General features: G+C 35.9%; 1 protein-coding gene across 9 annotated transcripts in view; it reads right to left on the bottom strand.

Moving 5' to 3' along the window:
• Positions 1-17,050, bottom strand: part of EFCAB5 (EF-hand calcium binding domain 5) — a 187,299-nt gene that overhangs the window by 99,400 nt on the left and 70,849 nt on the right. For all 9 annotated transcript variants that reach the window (XR_004179272.1, XR_004179271.1, XM_031657008.1 and 6 more), the window contains one exon: positions 16,854-16,924. Coding sequence is in view for 7 of the 9 variants with exons in the window: in XM_031657008.1 (XP_031512868.1) it covers positions 16,854-16,924 (71 nt within the window). In the remaining 2 variants the exon portion in view is untranslated. The remainder of the gene's footprint in view (positions 1-16,853; positions 16,925-17,050) is intronic.

Here is a 17,050-nt window from a genome sequence, read left to right as displayed (position 1 = left end):
CTGAAGTCTCACTTTTCTTCTGCTATGCATCCCTCAGCAGCAATGAATATACTAGTTTATAATGTTTGCATCTGTTCATTGCTGTTTGTTTATTGCTTTGTAATTGTGTGTGTGTATGTGTGTGCACATGTGTGCCTGCATGTGTCCTTAATTTACTAATATTTTGATCCTCTCCTTCTCTGATCCTACCCTAGTCCCATCCAGTGTGTCTGTGCACACATGTGTCTCCAACTCTCATACAGGGAAATAAATTCCTGCATATACCTACAGACGCACTCCCATACAACAATGCATTACTGTATTGAGTAAATATTTGGTATATACTTAATAACTAAGAGACCAGAAGTAAACATTCTAAAGTAGTTACTTTGGGTCTTCATTTACTATGATAAAACAGATGAAAAGTGAGAGAGGGTCACAGTCAACAAAGAGATTATCACCTGTTCATTTATCCATCAGAAAGCAGATATGCTAGGAAAATGATAGGAATATGAAGTCATCTGTGACATTCATTCTCACCATTTCTCTTTTTCTCTCTATTAATTATTACTCAATGATTCAGTTTTCTCCAAACATACTCCTTCCTGAGTACTAATTACATTGCTCTTTACAAATGATCTGAGGGGCAATTGTATGACATAGTGTCTCCACTAGGCGGCACCTATGTGTAACATCGCCGCTTTAAGCCCACCATTTATTATTACGTTATCTTCCAGTGTTGTTAAATGAGTACTGATAAGATAGCTTTAAAGCAATCTCTTTGAAAGCAAGTGCTCCAAACACTACTTACTCGTCAAATGGGATGGCCCAATGATTTGTTGATGAGATAATTAAAAACTTTCAATAAATATTTCTATGTAAGAAATACTTTCTTGTTTCTGTTCAGGTAACAGCTCTTCTTTATAATGAAAGTGTCTGACTGTGTGCTTTTTGCATTTCAAGAAGAGAAGATGGGAAATGCCAGGAAAACTAATATTAATAGCTCAAGCCATCCATTAAAACAAAATTATATTTGTTTATATATATATAACAAATAATGTATATCACCCCATTTTCTCCATTGTGTGTTGTTTTATATACATATGTTACATATATTATATTTATCTATAAATATTTAACAAATATATAACAACACACAAATATATACTTACATTTTATATAAATATAAAAATATATTTATATAATATACTTACATAGAAAATATATATTTATTAAATATTTATATACAAATTTATATTTATATATTATATATATAAAAAATGACACACACAAAGGAGAAAATGGGGTAAGGGTGATGTATACCTAATAATACTTATATAAACTCATTAGCATTCTATATAATACCCTTGTGATTGAGTTCCAACCTAACTTTCCTCTCTTATTTCTCATCCTTCCCTGGTCATATTCCTCACATCCTAGTTAAAAAAAAATTATTTCCTACCATGTAGACAAACTATACTCTTTCAGACCTTTATGTCTTTTTACATGTTGTTTCACTTCCTTCCTGCAAAGCCTTTCTGCCTTTCCTACATCTGTCCAGCTATATATATATTAAGACCCAGCTATATGTATTATCTGAGACATCCTGGCTCATCTACTCTGTTAATTTCCTCCTCTGACATGCTGATATCTTCTAGTATAAATTTCATTACAATAATTTGTAATTATTTGCCTGTTTGTCTCCTCACTTACCTCTGCAACCCCAATAGCTGGTATACACATTAAAAAGTGACCACAATGAGGTACAAAAAATTTAATTGCATTGGTTCAGAGTCACATTATTGGAAGGTCAGGCTTGAGCCTGCTGTGGAGGATGAGAGTCAACTGCCATCACATGAAAGACGAATTCATATGATCTTGGGGTGTCTCTTCATATGGTCTCAGAGTATATTTATAAACAAGACTACATACTACAGACTTCAAGAATAGTGCATAGGTGGGCCTGGTGCAGTGACTCACGCCTGTAATCCCAGCACTTAGGGAGGCCGAGGCGAGTGGGTCACCTGAGGTCAGGACTTTGAGACCAGCCTGGCCAATACGGCAAAACCTCGCCTCCACTAAAAATACAAAAAGTAGCTGTGCATGGTGGCACATGCCTGTAATCCCAGCTACTCGGGAGGCTGAGGCAGGAGAATTGCTTAAACCGGGGAGGCAGAGGTTGCAGTGAGCCGATATCGCGCCATTGCATTCCAGCCTGGGCAACAGAGTGAGACTCTGTCTCAAAAAAAACAAAAAACAAAAACAAAAACAAAAGAATAGTGCATAGGTAAAATCCAACTTAAACTAAGCCGAAAGAAGGAAAATAGTCTTAGAAATAACAACTACAACACAATTTTTAACTAAATAGAGAATATGCCAAAAAGAAATCTGTACTCTAATATTCTTTGCAGCATTATTCACAATAGCCAATATATGGAACCACCTAAGTAGTCGTTAACAATGAGTAAATTAAATGTGGTGTATATACACAATGGAATATAATTTGGCCTTAAAAAAGAAGGAAATGCTGTCATTTGTGACAACATGGATAAACATGAAAGACATTATACTAAGTGAAATAAGCCAAGTACAGAAAGACAAATACCACATGATCTCACATATGTGGAATCTTGAAAAATGATGTGAGATGATGAATATGTTAATTAGCTTGATTTAATCATTCTACATTTTATATATATAAACATCACATTGTACAAATATATTATAATTAGTCAATTAAAAATATTGATAAAAATAAATTAGTAAACCAAATAGAGGTGCTGAACAATAGATGAAGAACAAAAGCTACAACTGAGAATTAAAAGACTGATTTTAGGAATTCTTCCAAAATATGCATGAGTGAGGCTTATTCTAGAAACAGAGGGTGGGCTGGGCGCGGTGGCTCACGCCTGTAATCCTAGCACTTTGGGAGGCTGAGGCATGTGGATCACCTGAGGTCAGGAGTTCGAGACCGGCCTGGCCAACATGCCAAAACCCCATCCTACTAAAAATACAAAAATTAGCCAGGTGTGGTGGCAGGCGCTTGTAATCCCAGCTACTCGGGATGCTGAGGCTGGAGAATCACTTCAACTAGGAAGGCGGAGGTTGCAGTGAGCTGAGATCGCACCACTGCATTCCAGCCTGAGTGACAAGAGTGAAACTCCATCTCAAAAAAAAAACAAAAACAAAAAAAACAACAGAGGGATGGTTCAATATTTGGGAATTTATTGATATAATTCATTATATTAATAGAGTAAATCAATATAATCGTATGATTACTCAATATACAAAATAAGCCTTTTGATATTACTCAAAATCAATTTTTGTTTTAAAAACACCCAATTAAATTAAGCATAGAGGGAAACTCTTAAACTTGGTATTTATCAGAATGCTCATTATAAACCAAGGGCAAACAGGTATTTGTTAAATAAATAAATGAATAAATGGATGGAATAAAAGAGAGTACAAAGCCCAGGCATTCTTACAAAGACTGCATTTGTTCCAGAGGCACTTTCCTCTTCTCCTCTCTTATTCTAACACCAGGAATCAGAAGAGTCACCAGAAAAGAAAATGTCAAGCCTCTAAACAAACTGGAGTCAGGCTAGGAAGAAAGTCAAGAAAGCATCCACACCATATCAGAATAAATGGAAATTAGGGCAGGACCATGCAAGCACAAGGACTACGAAAAGAAGTAACATAGGATTGTGGCAACTGTGCAAATAACACAGGGAGAATAAAAGCAAATAGATATACTCAATCTAGCAAAAAATATCTACCAAAAAAAAAAAAAAGAAGTTCCTCACCATTGCTTTAAGCTATAGAACAACTTAAGAGGAACACAGATTCAATATGACAAGAACTCAAAGATAAGCTGATGAAACAGCAGAATGAGATAAAAGGGTAGAGTTTAGGTGTAAGCAGCCAAACTGAGCATCAAAATTTAAAAGCGCAAGTGTCATAAAATGGAATTATTGACAGAGAGAAAGGTTTAGATTATCACAGTGAATTCAGGTGAAAAGACAAGAAAATTAATAAAATTACAAAGAACAAATCTTATCCTACATAAGGATATTTGGTTTCCCTAATGTAGGCAGTCCAAAAATAGAATAGACGATGTATTCAAAGACATGAGAAAATGTTCCTGAAATAAAAAATAAAAAATAAAAGATCACACCATATTCAATACATTTTTAAAACAAAATGCTCTATACCAAGACTATTCTACTTAAACTTTTTGACTTTGAGGATGAACTTCAAGGTATCCTAGCTAACAACAAAGTCATCTACAAGGTAAGCAACAGGAAGACACTGACTTTTCTGTTTTCTGTTTTCTTTTTTTCCAGTGTTGTAATAACAGAACATAGAACAATGCTTGGCAATCAATAAAATATTTTTTGAACTAATTAAAATGAATGAAGAAAAAAAAAAAAACACTGACATCAGGCTTCTCCACAGCATTCAATACCAGGAAGCAATTAAGCAATGTTTATGTTGTTTTAGGTGAAAAAGAAAAGTGACCCAATTACAGTATACCATCCAAGGCATGGTTTAGGTATAAAGGCATCATGCAGGCAGACATTCTCAACATATAAGAACTCAGAAAATATAGCACCCATGTGATCTTCTTTAAAAAACTACAATAAATTCAGCCAAGTAAGAGATGAATCAAAATAAATAATTTGGGAATAGCAAAACCCATTGTAAAAGGATAGGAAATGAGGCTTGGATCTATTTAAATATTGAATTTAAATGAATCGACTATGGCAATTGTAATTACAGAAAAGAAGGTGAACAGTGTAAATCTGGATAAAATAAAAATTATAAAATAACTAAAACTGGGAAATAGACAAAAAGATAGAAAGATACGAGAAAATATTAAATACCCTCATCTTTTATAGTAGGATATCAATTGTTATTTCCAAAATTAAAATATGTGGTTTTAAAAAATGACTGCACTCTTGTGATATATATCTCTATAGAGACAGAGATATACAAGTATGTATAGTTATTTCTTAGAATGTCTTTAGAATAAATTTTGTGAAGGTATGTTTAATTTCAGCAATTCCCTTACTTTCACTTTAGTGTCTTTTTCCTCTGTTGGAGTCAAGTACAATTACATTTTTATTTCTAAGTAATCAAATGCTTGTAACTACTTATGGTTATCTACTTGCTATGTACCCATCTATCTGTAGTGGCATAGCATATAAACCTGTTTTGATGTTTACCTAAGAAATTTACGATGATTTAAAAATTCTTGTCTTTGTACTTCTATGTGTTGTTTGGATTATTTTTAATGGTCCTGTATAATTTTTACAAAATTGAATAATTTTCCTTAGAAAAATATGCCAAGGTAACAAGATTTAATTCTGAGTGCATATCGTTATTCTTTTTTGTGTGTGTTTTTTGTTTGGTTGGTTTTTTGGTAAGTTATTATTTTTTTCTTTTTTTGAGACAAGTTCTCACTCTGTCACCCAGGCTGGAGTGCAGTGGGGTGATCACAGCTCACTATGGCTGCAACCTCCCGGGCACAAGCGATACTCCCGCCTCAACCTCCTGAGTAGCTGGGACTAACGGTGCGTGCCATTGTGCCAGGCTAATTTTTAAATTTTTTGTAGAGACAGGTCTTCCTATGTTTTCCAGGCTGGTCTCAAACTCCTGGGGTTCAAGAGATCCTCCCACCTAGGCCTCCCAAAGTGCTGGTATTATAGGTATGAGCCACTGTGCCTGGCCATTATTCTATTTTTTTGTATTTATCTGTGTTTCAAAAATTCCTCATCATATCTCATTTAAAAGTTTTAAGACTATAATTTCTCAACTGAATACACATTTAGTAGCATTCCATAAAATTAGATATAAGATTTTGATTCAAAAGTTATTAAGGAGAGTTTTTTAAATATTTTCAAATGGTTGGACTTAATTTTTAAGTTTATTGTTTTCCAACTGTATTACATCATAATAAAATAATATAACGTCATATTTCTACCTTTTGGAACTTATAAGGCATTCTTGGTGGCCTATTTTTGATGGACTTTGACCAAAATTTTAAGAAAACTGGAAGAGGGTCACTGTAAGGATTAAAGTTCAATATATACTTATATAATGAGTTATTGATATTAATAGGTTATTTATATTCTTATTTGTTTCTTACCTCTTCAATTTATCAAAGACTTGTTAAAAGTTTTACTACCTCACACCATAGACGAAAATTAACTCAAAGTGGATCAAAGACTTAAATAGACATAAACATAAAAGGTAAAACTATACAACTCTCAGAAGAAAACATAGGAATATATGACTTTGAATTAGGCAATGGTTTTTTGATATGACATCAAAAACAAAATCAACAAAAGAAAAAAATAGACAAATTTGGCTTCATAAAAATTTAAAACTTTTGTGCTTCAGATAACACCATCAAGAAAGTTAAAAAGGAACCCACAGAATGGGAAAAAATATTTATAAATCATATATTTGACAAAGGATTGAATATATAAAGAACACTTATGATCCAATAATAAAAAGACAACCCAATTTTAAAATGGGATCTGAATAAACATTTTTTTCCAAAGCAGATACAGAAATGACCAATAAGTTGGGAATTCGAGACCAGCCTGGCCAGCATGGTAAAACCCTGTCTCTACTAAAAACACAAAAATTAGCCAGGCGTGGTGGCAGGTGCCTACAATCCCAGCTACTCAGAAAGCTGAGGCAGGAGAATTGCTTGAACCTGTGAGGCAGAGGTTGCCGTGAGCCAATTGCACAACTGCACTCCATCCTGGGCAACAGAGTGAGACTCTGTCACCAAAAAAAAAAAAAAAAAAAAAAAAAGAGAGAGAGAGAAAAGAAATGACCAATAAGAACACAAAAAGGTGCTCAGCATCATTTTTAGCTGTCAGGGAAATGCATTTCAAAAGCACAGTGTGCTACCACTTCATGCCCACAAAGATGGCTATAATAAAAATCAAAACAAACCTAAACAGAGAGTAAGTGTTGGCAAAGATGTGAAACAATTGCAACCCTTGTAAACTGCTGGTGGGAATGTAAAATGTGCAACCGCTGTAGAAAACAGTCTGGCAGTTCCTCAAAAGGTTAAACATAAAGTTTATCACATGACCTAGCAATTCCACTCCCAAGAGAACAGAAAACACATATTCATGTAAAAACTTAGGCACAAATGTTCACAGTAGTATTATTTACAGTAGCCAAAAAGTGAAAACAACCCAAATGTCCACCAACTGATGAGTGGATAAATAAAAGGTGGTATGTTCATAAAAAGGAATATTATTTGGCAATAAAAAGAAGTACTGATACATGCTACAACATGGAGTAACCTTGAAAACATTATGACAAGTACAAGAAGCCAAAAACAAAAGACCACATATTATATATTCCATATATATGAAATGTCCAGAATAGACAAGGCTATGGAGACAGAAAGTAGGTTTGTGGCTGCCTAGCGCTGGAGGTTTAGAAGGAAATGGGGAGTGACTGCTAATGGGTATAGAGTTTCTTTTGGGGGTGAAAATGTTCTAAAATTGATTGTTTTAATGGCTGTACTCCTCTGCAAATATACTAACATTCAACTGTACACTTTAAATGGGTATAAGGTAGGTATAGTAGGTTGGATAATGGCTCTCAAAGATGTAAGGTCCTAATTCCTGGATCTGTAAATGCTACCTTATACAGGAAAAGAGTTTTTGCAGATGTGATTAAGGATTTTGAGATGGGGAGATTATCCTAAATTATCTAGGTAGACCCTAAAATGCAATCACATATATCCTTTTAAGAGGGTGATTTCTCAGACAGGAGAAGAAAAGGCAATGTGACCACAAAGACAGAGACTGGTGATGCAGCCACAAGTAAAGGAATGCCAACAGCCACCAGAAGCTGGAAGAGCCAAGGAACAAATTCTTCCACAGACCCTCCTGAGAGTAGTGCAGCACTGTCAACACCTTCATTTTGGCCTGATACTGATCTTGGACTTCTGGTCTCCAGAGCTGTGAGAAAATAAATGTCTGATGTTTTCAGCAACCAAGTTTGTGGTAATTTGCTACAGCAGCCATAGGAAATAAATGCACTTTGTAAATTATATCTGAATAAAGCTGCTACCAAAAAAAGTTTAAAAATCTACACAATTATTGTGCATTTTTTGTTCACCTTTTTTTCTAATATATTTTTATATATTCTATTACAATGTGCTATAAACTCATAAAGCTTAAGAGAGTCCTGTTAACTTCATTAATTTTAAATTTTAAAATAAAAAAAATTTTTTTTTTTGAGATGGATTCTTGCTCTGTCACCCAGGCTGGAGTGCAGTGGCATGATCTCGGCTCGCTGCAACCTCTGCCTCCTGGGTTCAAGCGATCCTCCTGCCTCAGCCTCCCGAGTAGCTGGGACTACAGGCACATGCCACTATGCCCAGCTAATCTTTGTATTTTTGGTAGAGACAGGGTTCACCATGTTGGCCAGACTGGTCTCAAACTCTTAACCTCAAGAGGTCTACCTGTCTCGGAGTCTCAAATTGCTAGGATTACAGGCATGAACCACCGCACCTGGCCTTAAAATATAAAATTTTCACATTTACAAATATAAAAAATAGTCTTGATCTCATTAAATGATTTTTAACCTTGAAATCTGCTGTTTTGTTTACTTGTTTATTTCATGTGTCTGCTATTCCTTTAACAATTTTCTTATTTTCATCTTTTTTCGTCCTTTTGTATTAGATGTTTAGCTTATAAAATGCATACAGTACAGCTTTTAGTTTTTTGATTAGCAAAACCCATCAATCATTAGATGGGCTGTTGACTTAATAGATTTTGGGGATTGGGGAAGAGAGGAAAACATACTATTTTATCAAATGACACAGGTTTTGGGGTTTTTTTGTTTTGAGACAGGGTCTCACTCTGTTGCCCAGAGTGCAGTGGTGCAATCATGGTTCACTGCAGCCTGACTTCCCAGGCTCAAGCGATCCTCCTAGGCCTCAGCCTCCTGAGTAGCTGGGACTACAGGTGTGAGCCACCATGCCTGGCTAAGTTTTTAATTTTTTGTACAGACAGGGTCCCACTATGTTGCCCAGGCTGGTCTTGAACTCCTAGGCTCAAGCAATCCTCCTGCCTTGGCCTTTCAAAACGGTGGGATTACAGGTGTGAGTCACCACTCTGGGCTAAATGATGCACCTTGATTTCAGTGATGCAGCAGGCAAACCATTCATCTTGGAATTATGGAAATATGATTTTTGGACTTTCTGTTTAGAAGTCTCCAACCACGCAGAAGGATAGGAAAAGTTACATTTTAACCTGACATGGTCAGAGAAGACCTCTGTCTCTATAAATTGGGAAGAACGAGGGGTTCATTTTTACAATATTCTCTTAATAGCAGTTTGCATAATTTTAAAAAATTTATTCCAATGATGTTACTTGGGCAGTTTATGAGTAAAATAAGACTCTGGAATAAATTTATTCCCAATTGAACAAGAATAAGAAGTCATACCATGATTTATCTTTTCATTTCAGTCTGGCAGATTAAATTGCCTTTCCCAATAAATACGAAAAGATAATGGAGGGTTGACAGCTTCATCAACAGCAGACAAAGTAAGAAGAAACCACATGGAACTAGGGTTTTCTTACCACTTCTAATTTATCCACTGCTTGTCTACCCATTTCTTCCCCTAATAAATCTTGGGATGACTGAAAAAATTTTATCTAATATTGTGTATGCTATTTGCAGCCGAGTTTGCTAAAAGCAAAAACAACAACAAAAAAGACTGTTTTCCATCCTTCTGGTTTTGATTTATCTTATATCAACAGGACAATAGGTAGTGTATTAAAATATACACATTCTTGAAAAAATTCATGCTATACTCTTCTTTCTGTAAAAATCGAATTTACATGGGCGCTAAAAAATCTCTCATTCAGTCGGGCGCAGTGGCTCACACCTATAATCCCAGCACTTTGGGAGGCATAGGCGGAAGGATCACTTGAATCCAGGAGTTTGAGACCAGCCTGGGCAACATAGGGAGATTAATGTCCACAAAAATAACAAAATTAGCCAGGCAAAGTGGCATGCGCCTATATTCCCCCCTACTCCAGAGGCTGATGTGGGAGAATCACCTGAGCCCAGGAGGTTGAGGCTGCAGTGAGCCGAAATTGTGCCAATGCACTCCAGCCTGGGTGACAGAGCGAGACTCTGTCTCAAAAAAATAAAGATAAAATCTCAGTAATTCAAATTTTGTAAAATGTTCTACTTTTATTTTCCATTGGAAAGAAGGAACATAGTAATGCAGAAAAACTTTTATTTGGAAAATTAGCTCCTTATAAAGAGAAAGTTTATTTAATAAACATAGTGATATGCTTTGCTAGCCATTTTAGGGAAAAAAAAATTAAGTTAGATTCTCACCTTCTATTATTTATCAAAACAATTTTCGAGTTAATTTGAAAAAGTAAAAACAGCTAGAAAAAACTAGGTGAATATTTAACTGATTTGGGAAGGAGAGAACCTTCTAAGCATACGAGCAATAAAAAAACTCCAAAAAAAATCTATAAATTTGTTTGCATAAAATTTTAAAAATTTTCTGTAAATTAGAAACCACCAAAATTTTAAAACAATTGAGAAAAGTTGAAAAATATGTTAACAGAAAATCCAAACTCTATACAATAATTTAAAGAAGTTTATTCTGAGATAATATAAGTGACCACAGCCTGAGGAAAACACAAACCCAAGAAGCCTTGAGTAAGTGGTCCTAAGGCAGTCGGATTACAGTTTGGTTTTATATACTTTAGGGAGGCAGAATTTACACGCAAAGACCTAAGTCAATACACGGAAGGTATACATGGGTTAGGCCCCAAAAGATGGGATATCTTGAAGCAGGGGGTTACAGGTTATAGGTGGATTCAGAGATTATTTAATTTGCAATTGTTTAAAGGAGTAAGGCTCTGTCTAAAACTTGGAGTCAGCAGAAAGGAATGTTTTAAGTTAAGATAAGTCTGCTATGTGGCAAGACTGATGGCCTACAGCCTTGACTTAACCCTTAGCTGGCATGGCCTTAGGTCTTGCTTATAACTTAGTATCTTATTGCCAAAAAGAGTCTGTTTTGTCAGTTTTAGTATTGGTATTTTAACATTAACGATGATCAGTTACAGTGCCTAAACTCCAAAGGGGAGGAGATAGAAAGAGGCATGCCTGACCTCCCTTCCTGTCATGGCAGGGAATTCAGTTTTTAAGGTTTTCCTGGGGTTCCCTTGGCTAAGAGGGGGTCTGTTCAGTCAGTGGAAGGCTTAGGATTATATTTGTAGTTTACAAATACATGCAATTTGTGATCATAAATAATAATGTCTTTAATATATAATGAACATTTATAACTCCATAAGAAAAAATAAACATCAGGTTAGATGGCCAAAGGATCTGAATGCATAATTTACATAAGAAGAAATTTTTAAATTACATAATTTTTAATCTCACCAGAAATTGCAAAGATAAGTTAAAAAACAAAATGCCACCAAATTTCTTTTATTTTTTTGAGACAAGGTCTTGCTTTGTCATCCAGGCAGGATTGTAGTGGCTTGATTATACCTCATTGCCGCCTTGAACTCCTGGACTCATGCAATCCTGACTTGGCCTCACCACAGAGATTTCTCATACTCAATAATACCTACTGTTGTTGACAATACGGTGCCTTGAGAGCCATCACGCATTGCTGAGGAGAATAAATCAGTATAACCAAGAACACAACTTGACAAACAGATACTAAAACCTCAAATATTTATTCTTTGACATATTTGTGCCATTTCTGGGAATCTAACACTGAAACTGTGTCTTAGCTCAGGCTGCAATAACAAAATAGCATAGACTGGGTGACTTAAACAACAGAGATTTATTTTCTTACAGCTCTGGAGGTTGGAAAGTCCAAATCAAGGTGCCCACAAAGGCCGAGCGCAGTGGCTCACGCCTGTAATCCCAGCACTTTGGGAGGCCGAGGCGGGCAGATCATGAGGTCAGGAGTTCAATACCACCCTGACCAACATGGTGAAACCTTGTCTCTACTAAAAATACAAAAAAAAAAATTAGCCAGGAGTGGTGGCACACTCGTCTAATCCCAGCTACTCAGGAGGCTGAGGCAAGAGAATCACTTGAACCTGGGAGGTGGAAGTTGCAGTGAGCCAAGATCGCACCACTGCACTCCAGCCTGGGTGACAGAGCAAGACTCCATCTCAAAAAAAAAAAAAAAAAAGTGCCCACAGAGTTAGTATCCGGTGAGGGTTATTGAATAAAAATTATAGAAGGCAGTTGTTTCGGACTAAGCTCCTGAACCAGGCCCAACAGACAAGACGAAACTCAGGCTGAGGTTCCACAACACGGAACTAAAACTAAATTGTTATCTAACGTTTGGAGAAATCAAAAACTTTCGCCTCCCCTGAGCAATAACAAGGCACCTTGCCCCTGCCTCTGAAATTGCAACGGAGATTGAATGGGGAACTTGGATCTTTATGCCCACCTGGCAGTAGAGAGGTGGCCCTCCCCTTCTTCCACCAGCATGGTATCAGAGGAAGCTTTTTAAAAGAAGATGGAAGTAAGATCCCAAGTCTCATAGTGATAGATGCAGGATGAGCTAAGGAAACCTTGCACAGGGTCTTGCCTGGGCATGCCTGCAACAGATTGGGGGCCCACATGTGCATCGGGAGAATGGGGCAGAGCCACCAAGAATTCACGCCTTATGCAAGGGAAGAAGCCAGGCCTCTTCGGCTCCCATATGGTGACCTGGTATTCAGTCTGTGAGGTGATAACCTGTTGGATGGTCCCTCTTTTTCTTTGTGGAGAGCTTTCTTTTCGCCTAATAAATCCATCTTCACCCTTCAATGTGTCTGCGTGCCTCATTTCCCTGGTTGTGAGACAAGAACCTAGATTTTAGCTGAATTAAGGAGCAAAAAGTCCTGCATCAATAGCATTATAACCAAAATGTCCAAGACAAAATAAAAGATCACATATTGTATGAGGAATTAGGAAAATCTCAACTTGAATGAGAAAATTTAATCAGCAGATGCCAACACTGAGATGACGCAGCTGTTGGAATTATCTGAGAAGGATTTTAAAGCAGTCACTATAAAAATAATTCAACAAGCAATTATGAACATGCTTAAAATAAATTAAAAACTTAAAAGTCTCAGCAAAGAAATAAAAGACATTAAGAAAAAATGAAAATTTTGAAAAATACAACTCAGGAGGCTGAGGTGGGAGAATCATATCTCTTTTTTTTTTTTTTTTTTCTTTTTCTCCCCTCCCCAAAACCACATTTCTTGAAAAAACAACAACAAGGCTGGGCACAGTGTCTCACGCCTGTAATCCCAGCACTTTGGGAGGCTGAAGTGAGAGGATCTCTTGAGCTCAGGAGTTTGAGACTAGCCTGGGCAACATAGGGAGACCCTGTTTCTACAGAAATAAAATTTAGCCTGATATGGTGGTGCATGACTGTGGTCCCAGCTACTTGGGAGGCTAAAGTGGGAGGATGGCTTGGGCCTGGGAGGTTGAAGCTGCAGTGAGCCGTGATCATGCCACTGCACTCCAGCCTGGGTAACAGAGCAAGACCCTGTCTCAAAAAGAACAACAACAACAACAATAAAAACTACTGAAATAAAAAGCTCAAGGTATGGGCTTAGCATCAGCGTGAAGACAGAGAAAGGAATCAATGGACTTGAAGACAGAACAGTAGAATTTACCCAGTCTGAACAACAGAGGGAAAAACAGACAAAAAAAAAAAAAGAGGAAAAAAGAAATAACAGAATCTCAGAGTCTCAGCAACATGTGGGATTACAATAAAAGATCTAACATTCATGTCTTCAGAGTTCAGAACACTAAATACAAACCACAAGAGAAAAATAATACTTTACCTATTGAGGAAAACTAATTTGAATGAAGTAGATTTTTCATCTATGGAGATGATAGAAGGAAATGATAGAACATTTTCAAGGGCTAAAATAAAAGAACTTTCAATCAAGAATTCTATATCCAGTGAAATTATCATTCAGGAATAAAGGAAAAATAAAGACATTCTCAGACAATGTAAAACTACTAGAATTTGTCTCACCTGTAGATCTGCTCTAAAAGAATGGCTAGAGGAAATTCTCTAAATAGAATGCATAAAAGAAGGAATCTTGAAACATCGGGAAGGAAGAACAATGAAAAAAGCAAAAAACACAGGTAAATACAACAGAGTTTTCTTCTCATCTTGAGTTTTCTAAATGATGTTTAACAGTTGAAGCAAAGTGTAACAGTGCCTGACGTGATGTATATATGAGAAATATTTAAGACAATGATGTTATAAGTGGCAAAGTGCAAAATGACTTAAAGGAAGGTAAGGTTTCTACATTTCCCCTGAACTGCCAAAATGTCATTACCAGTAGACCCCAGTAGACCTTTGTGGTACTGAAATAGTTTTGTATCTTAATTTTGGTGATGGTAACAGAAATCTACATGTGCTAAAGTAACATAACACTATACACACACATTATATCAACATTAATTTCCTGGTTTTGATATTATACCAAAGTCATGGAAAATACAACCTTTGGGGAAACTGGATGAAGGGTATATGGGACCTCTCTGTACTATCTTTGCAACTTATTGTAAATCTATAATTATTTCAAAATAAAAAAAATTTTAAACATGTTTTAAAGAATATTTATTGACATAGAGAAATGATCAAGAGATGATATTAAGTGAAAAAAGTAGGATATACAATATATTAGGCATAACCAAAAATCTATGTGGAAAACCCACAAAATTAAAACTGAAACCTTACATGTCTCACTATGAATATAACAGACACTGTAAAGCACAAGGGTCAAGACCACGATGAGCTTTGAAGTCAGGCTGACCTGGGTCTGGTCCAGCTCTGTCACTTACATGCTGTGTGATCTCAAGGAAAGTGTTCAATCTTTTTAGGTCTCATTTGCAAAATGAAGATAATAATAACTCAGTTGTGACGATTACACAAGAAAGTGCATGTAATAACCTCAGTACACAATATGGCACATAAAAAGGGGTAAAAAGTGTTAGCTATTATTATTATACAAAAAAATGTAGTGTTAACAGTGGCTTTTATTGGTGGTAAATTGTGGATTTAAAATTTTTTACTTCTTTACACTTTTATGTCTTTAAATTTCTATAATGAACCTATATTACCTTTTATGGAGATATAATTCACATATTATAAGATTAATATATTTTATAATTATTTTTAGACATGAGGGTCTCACTGTGTTGCCCAGGTTGGTCCCAAACTCCTGGTCATAAGCAATCCTCTTGCCTCAGCCTCCCTAGTCATTGGCATAAGCCACCGCATCCGGCCTACTTTTATAATGAAAAAAATAGGAAAATGTTCTAACTTGCCCACTTTTAGGGAAACTAATATAAGACAAATAGGCACGTCCCTTGCAAATAGGCAGTCCCTTGCAAAGAAATGTAAGTTATGTTTATTTCTGTATTAAAGAGATAAAGCTTTGACTTTTCATGAACCATTTTAATACCATCATTTGTTCCTCTGTGTATTTTTCTTCCAGTAGCTTGTCTCATTTGTATCTGTGAAATTTTAATTCATGGAGGTAAATGAACGATGACATGGAGAGGCTAATGCCACTGAAAGAAGATTTTTATTACTTAAGACTTCCAAGTGAAGGAAGCATGCCACACCATGCAGGACCACAGGGGAAGCACCAGGTTTGGGTCAAGAGGCAGAACAGAAAGGAGCAAAGGGACAGCCTAAGCCAGAATCCTTACTGGAGTTTCCAGAAATGCAAGCCACAACAGGCTAAACAGTTGAGGATTGGCTGGTTTGAATAATTCTGGCAGACTCTGAGGCACAAGGGCTATCTCTGGTTGTCGGGTACCTGGTCCTGGGTTGACTTAGAGCAGGAGAAATATTAGCTCAGTGTGTGAGAATTAGTAAGGAGGTGGTTCATAGTATGGGTTCTGGATCACAGGGGAGATATAAACAACTCTGGCCATTAGTTTGGCCTTGTGAGTAATGGATGACAAATAGACAAACACAGAATCTAAGAAAACACAGTTAGAACATAACTCAGGTAGAATTTGCCAAATTCTTATCTATACAATAGTCATTTTAAAAAGAATTCCAGAGATACCTCATATAGAACTTTGAAACTGTATCTAGTGCATAATCTTCACCTTCAGTCATGCAAAGGTATATGAAAAGAGAAACAGAAAGTTACCTTGACTCTGGAACTCATCAGAGAAAAACAAGGGGAAATGGAGAAACATGAAAAAATATACAAGTAAGCTGTGGAAGACTTAGGACTCTGGTACCATTAAATTGCTTATTTCACTTATTCCATTACAACAGAATCATACTTTTTCATATGCAATATTATGTAGACTTTGAAACAAAACTGACTGAATACAAATTTCCCCGGTTTTACTAATTGTGAAACAGTGTGCAAGTTATTTAACCTTCCTACATCTTGGTGTCTTCATCTGTAAAAGCGGAGGAAAGGGTTACTGAGAGGGTTCACCAAGTTCATGCATGATGCCTGGCCCATAGGAAAGTTTTTGTAAGTTTTAGATCTCATTATTGTTTGAATAAGCAGATTTCACTGAATATAAGATGCTGGTTTTTCTTGATCTTACCAGAAGACGTCAGTGGTAGTATTTTATACTCTCACATCATGCGTGATACTGATTGAAAGAAATTGTAAAATGTAACCTCATTTCAGAGGAGTTGAAATATTTTAAAGTACATATTTTAGAATGTATAAAATAAGTTTTGTGTGTTCATTTAATACTAATTTAATGATGTGTGACAGCCACCAACAGAAAATTGAAACTGGCAAAATAATTCAATTCAAATATTAAATAATGTAACTTCTTACTTCTGTAAATTCCATTTTGTTCAATCTTGGTTCTGTTGAGTCAGTAATATCCAATTGTTCGCAGTGTGATCCTATTTATGGAATGAAGATTATTTGCTAGTTAGTTTGGTTGTAATATATATTTGATATTTATACTATAGTGCTTTAAAAGAGCATAAAATTATGTATTAGCTAATGTCTATCCATAACTACAATAA

This window comes from Papio anubis, chromosome 17 (genome assembly GCF_008728515.1).
Source record: "Papio anubis isolate 15944 chromosome 17, Panubis1.0, whole genome shotgun sequence".
In the NCBI taxonomy this organism is placed as follows: Eukaryota; Metazoa; Chordata; class Mammalia; order Primates; family Cercopithecidae; genus Papio; species Papio anubis.
This window is presented reverse-complemented; position numbering and strand designations above follow the sequence as displayed.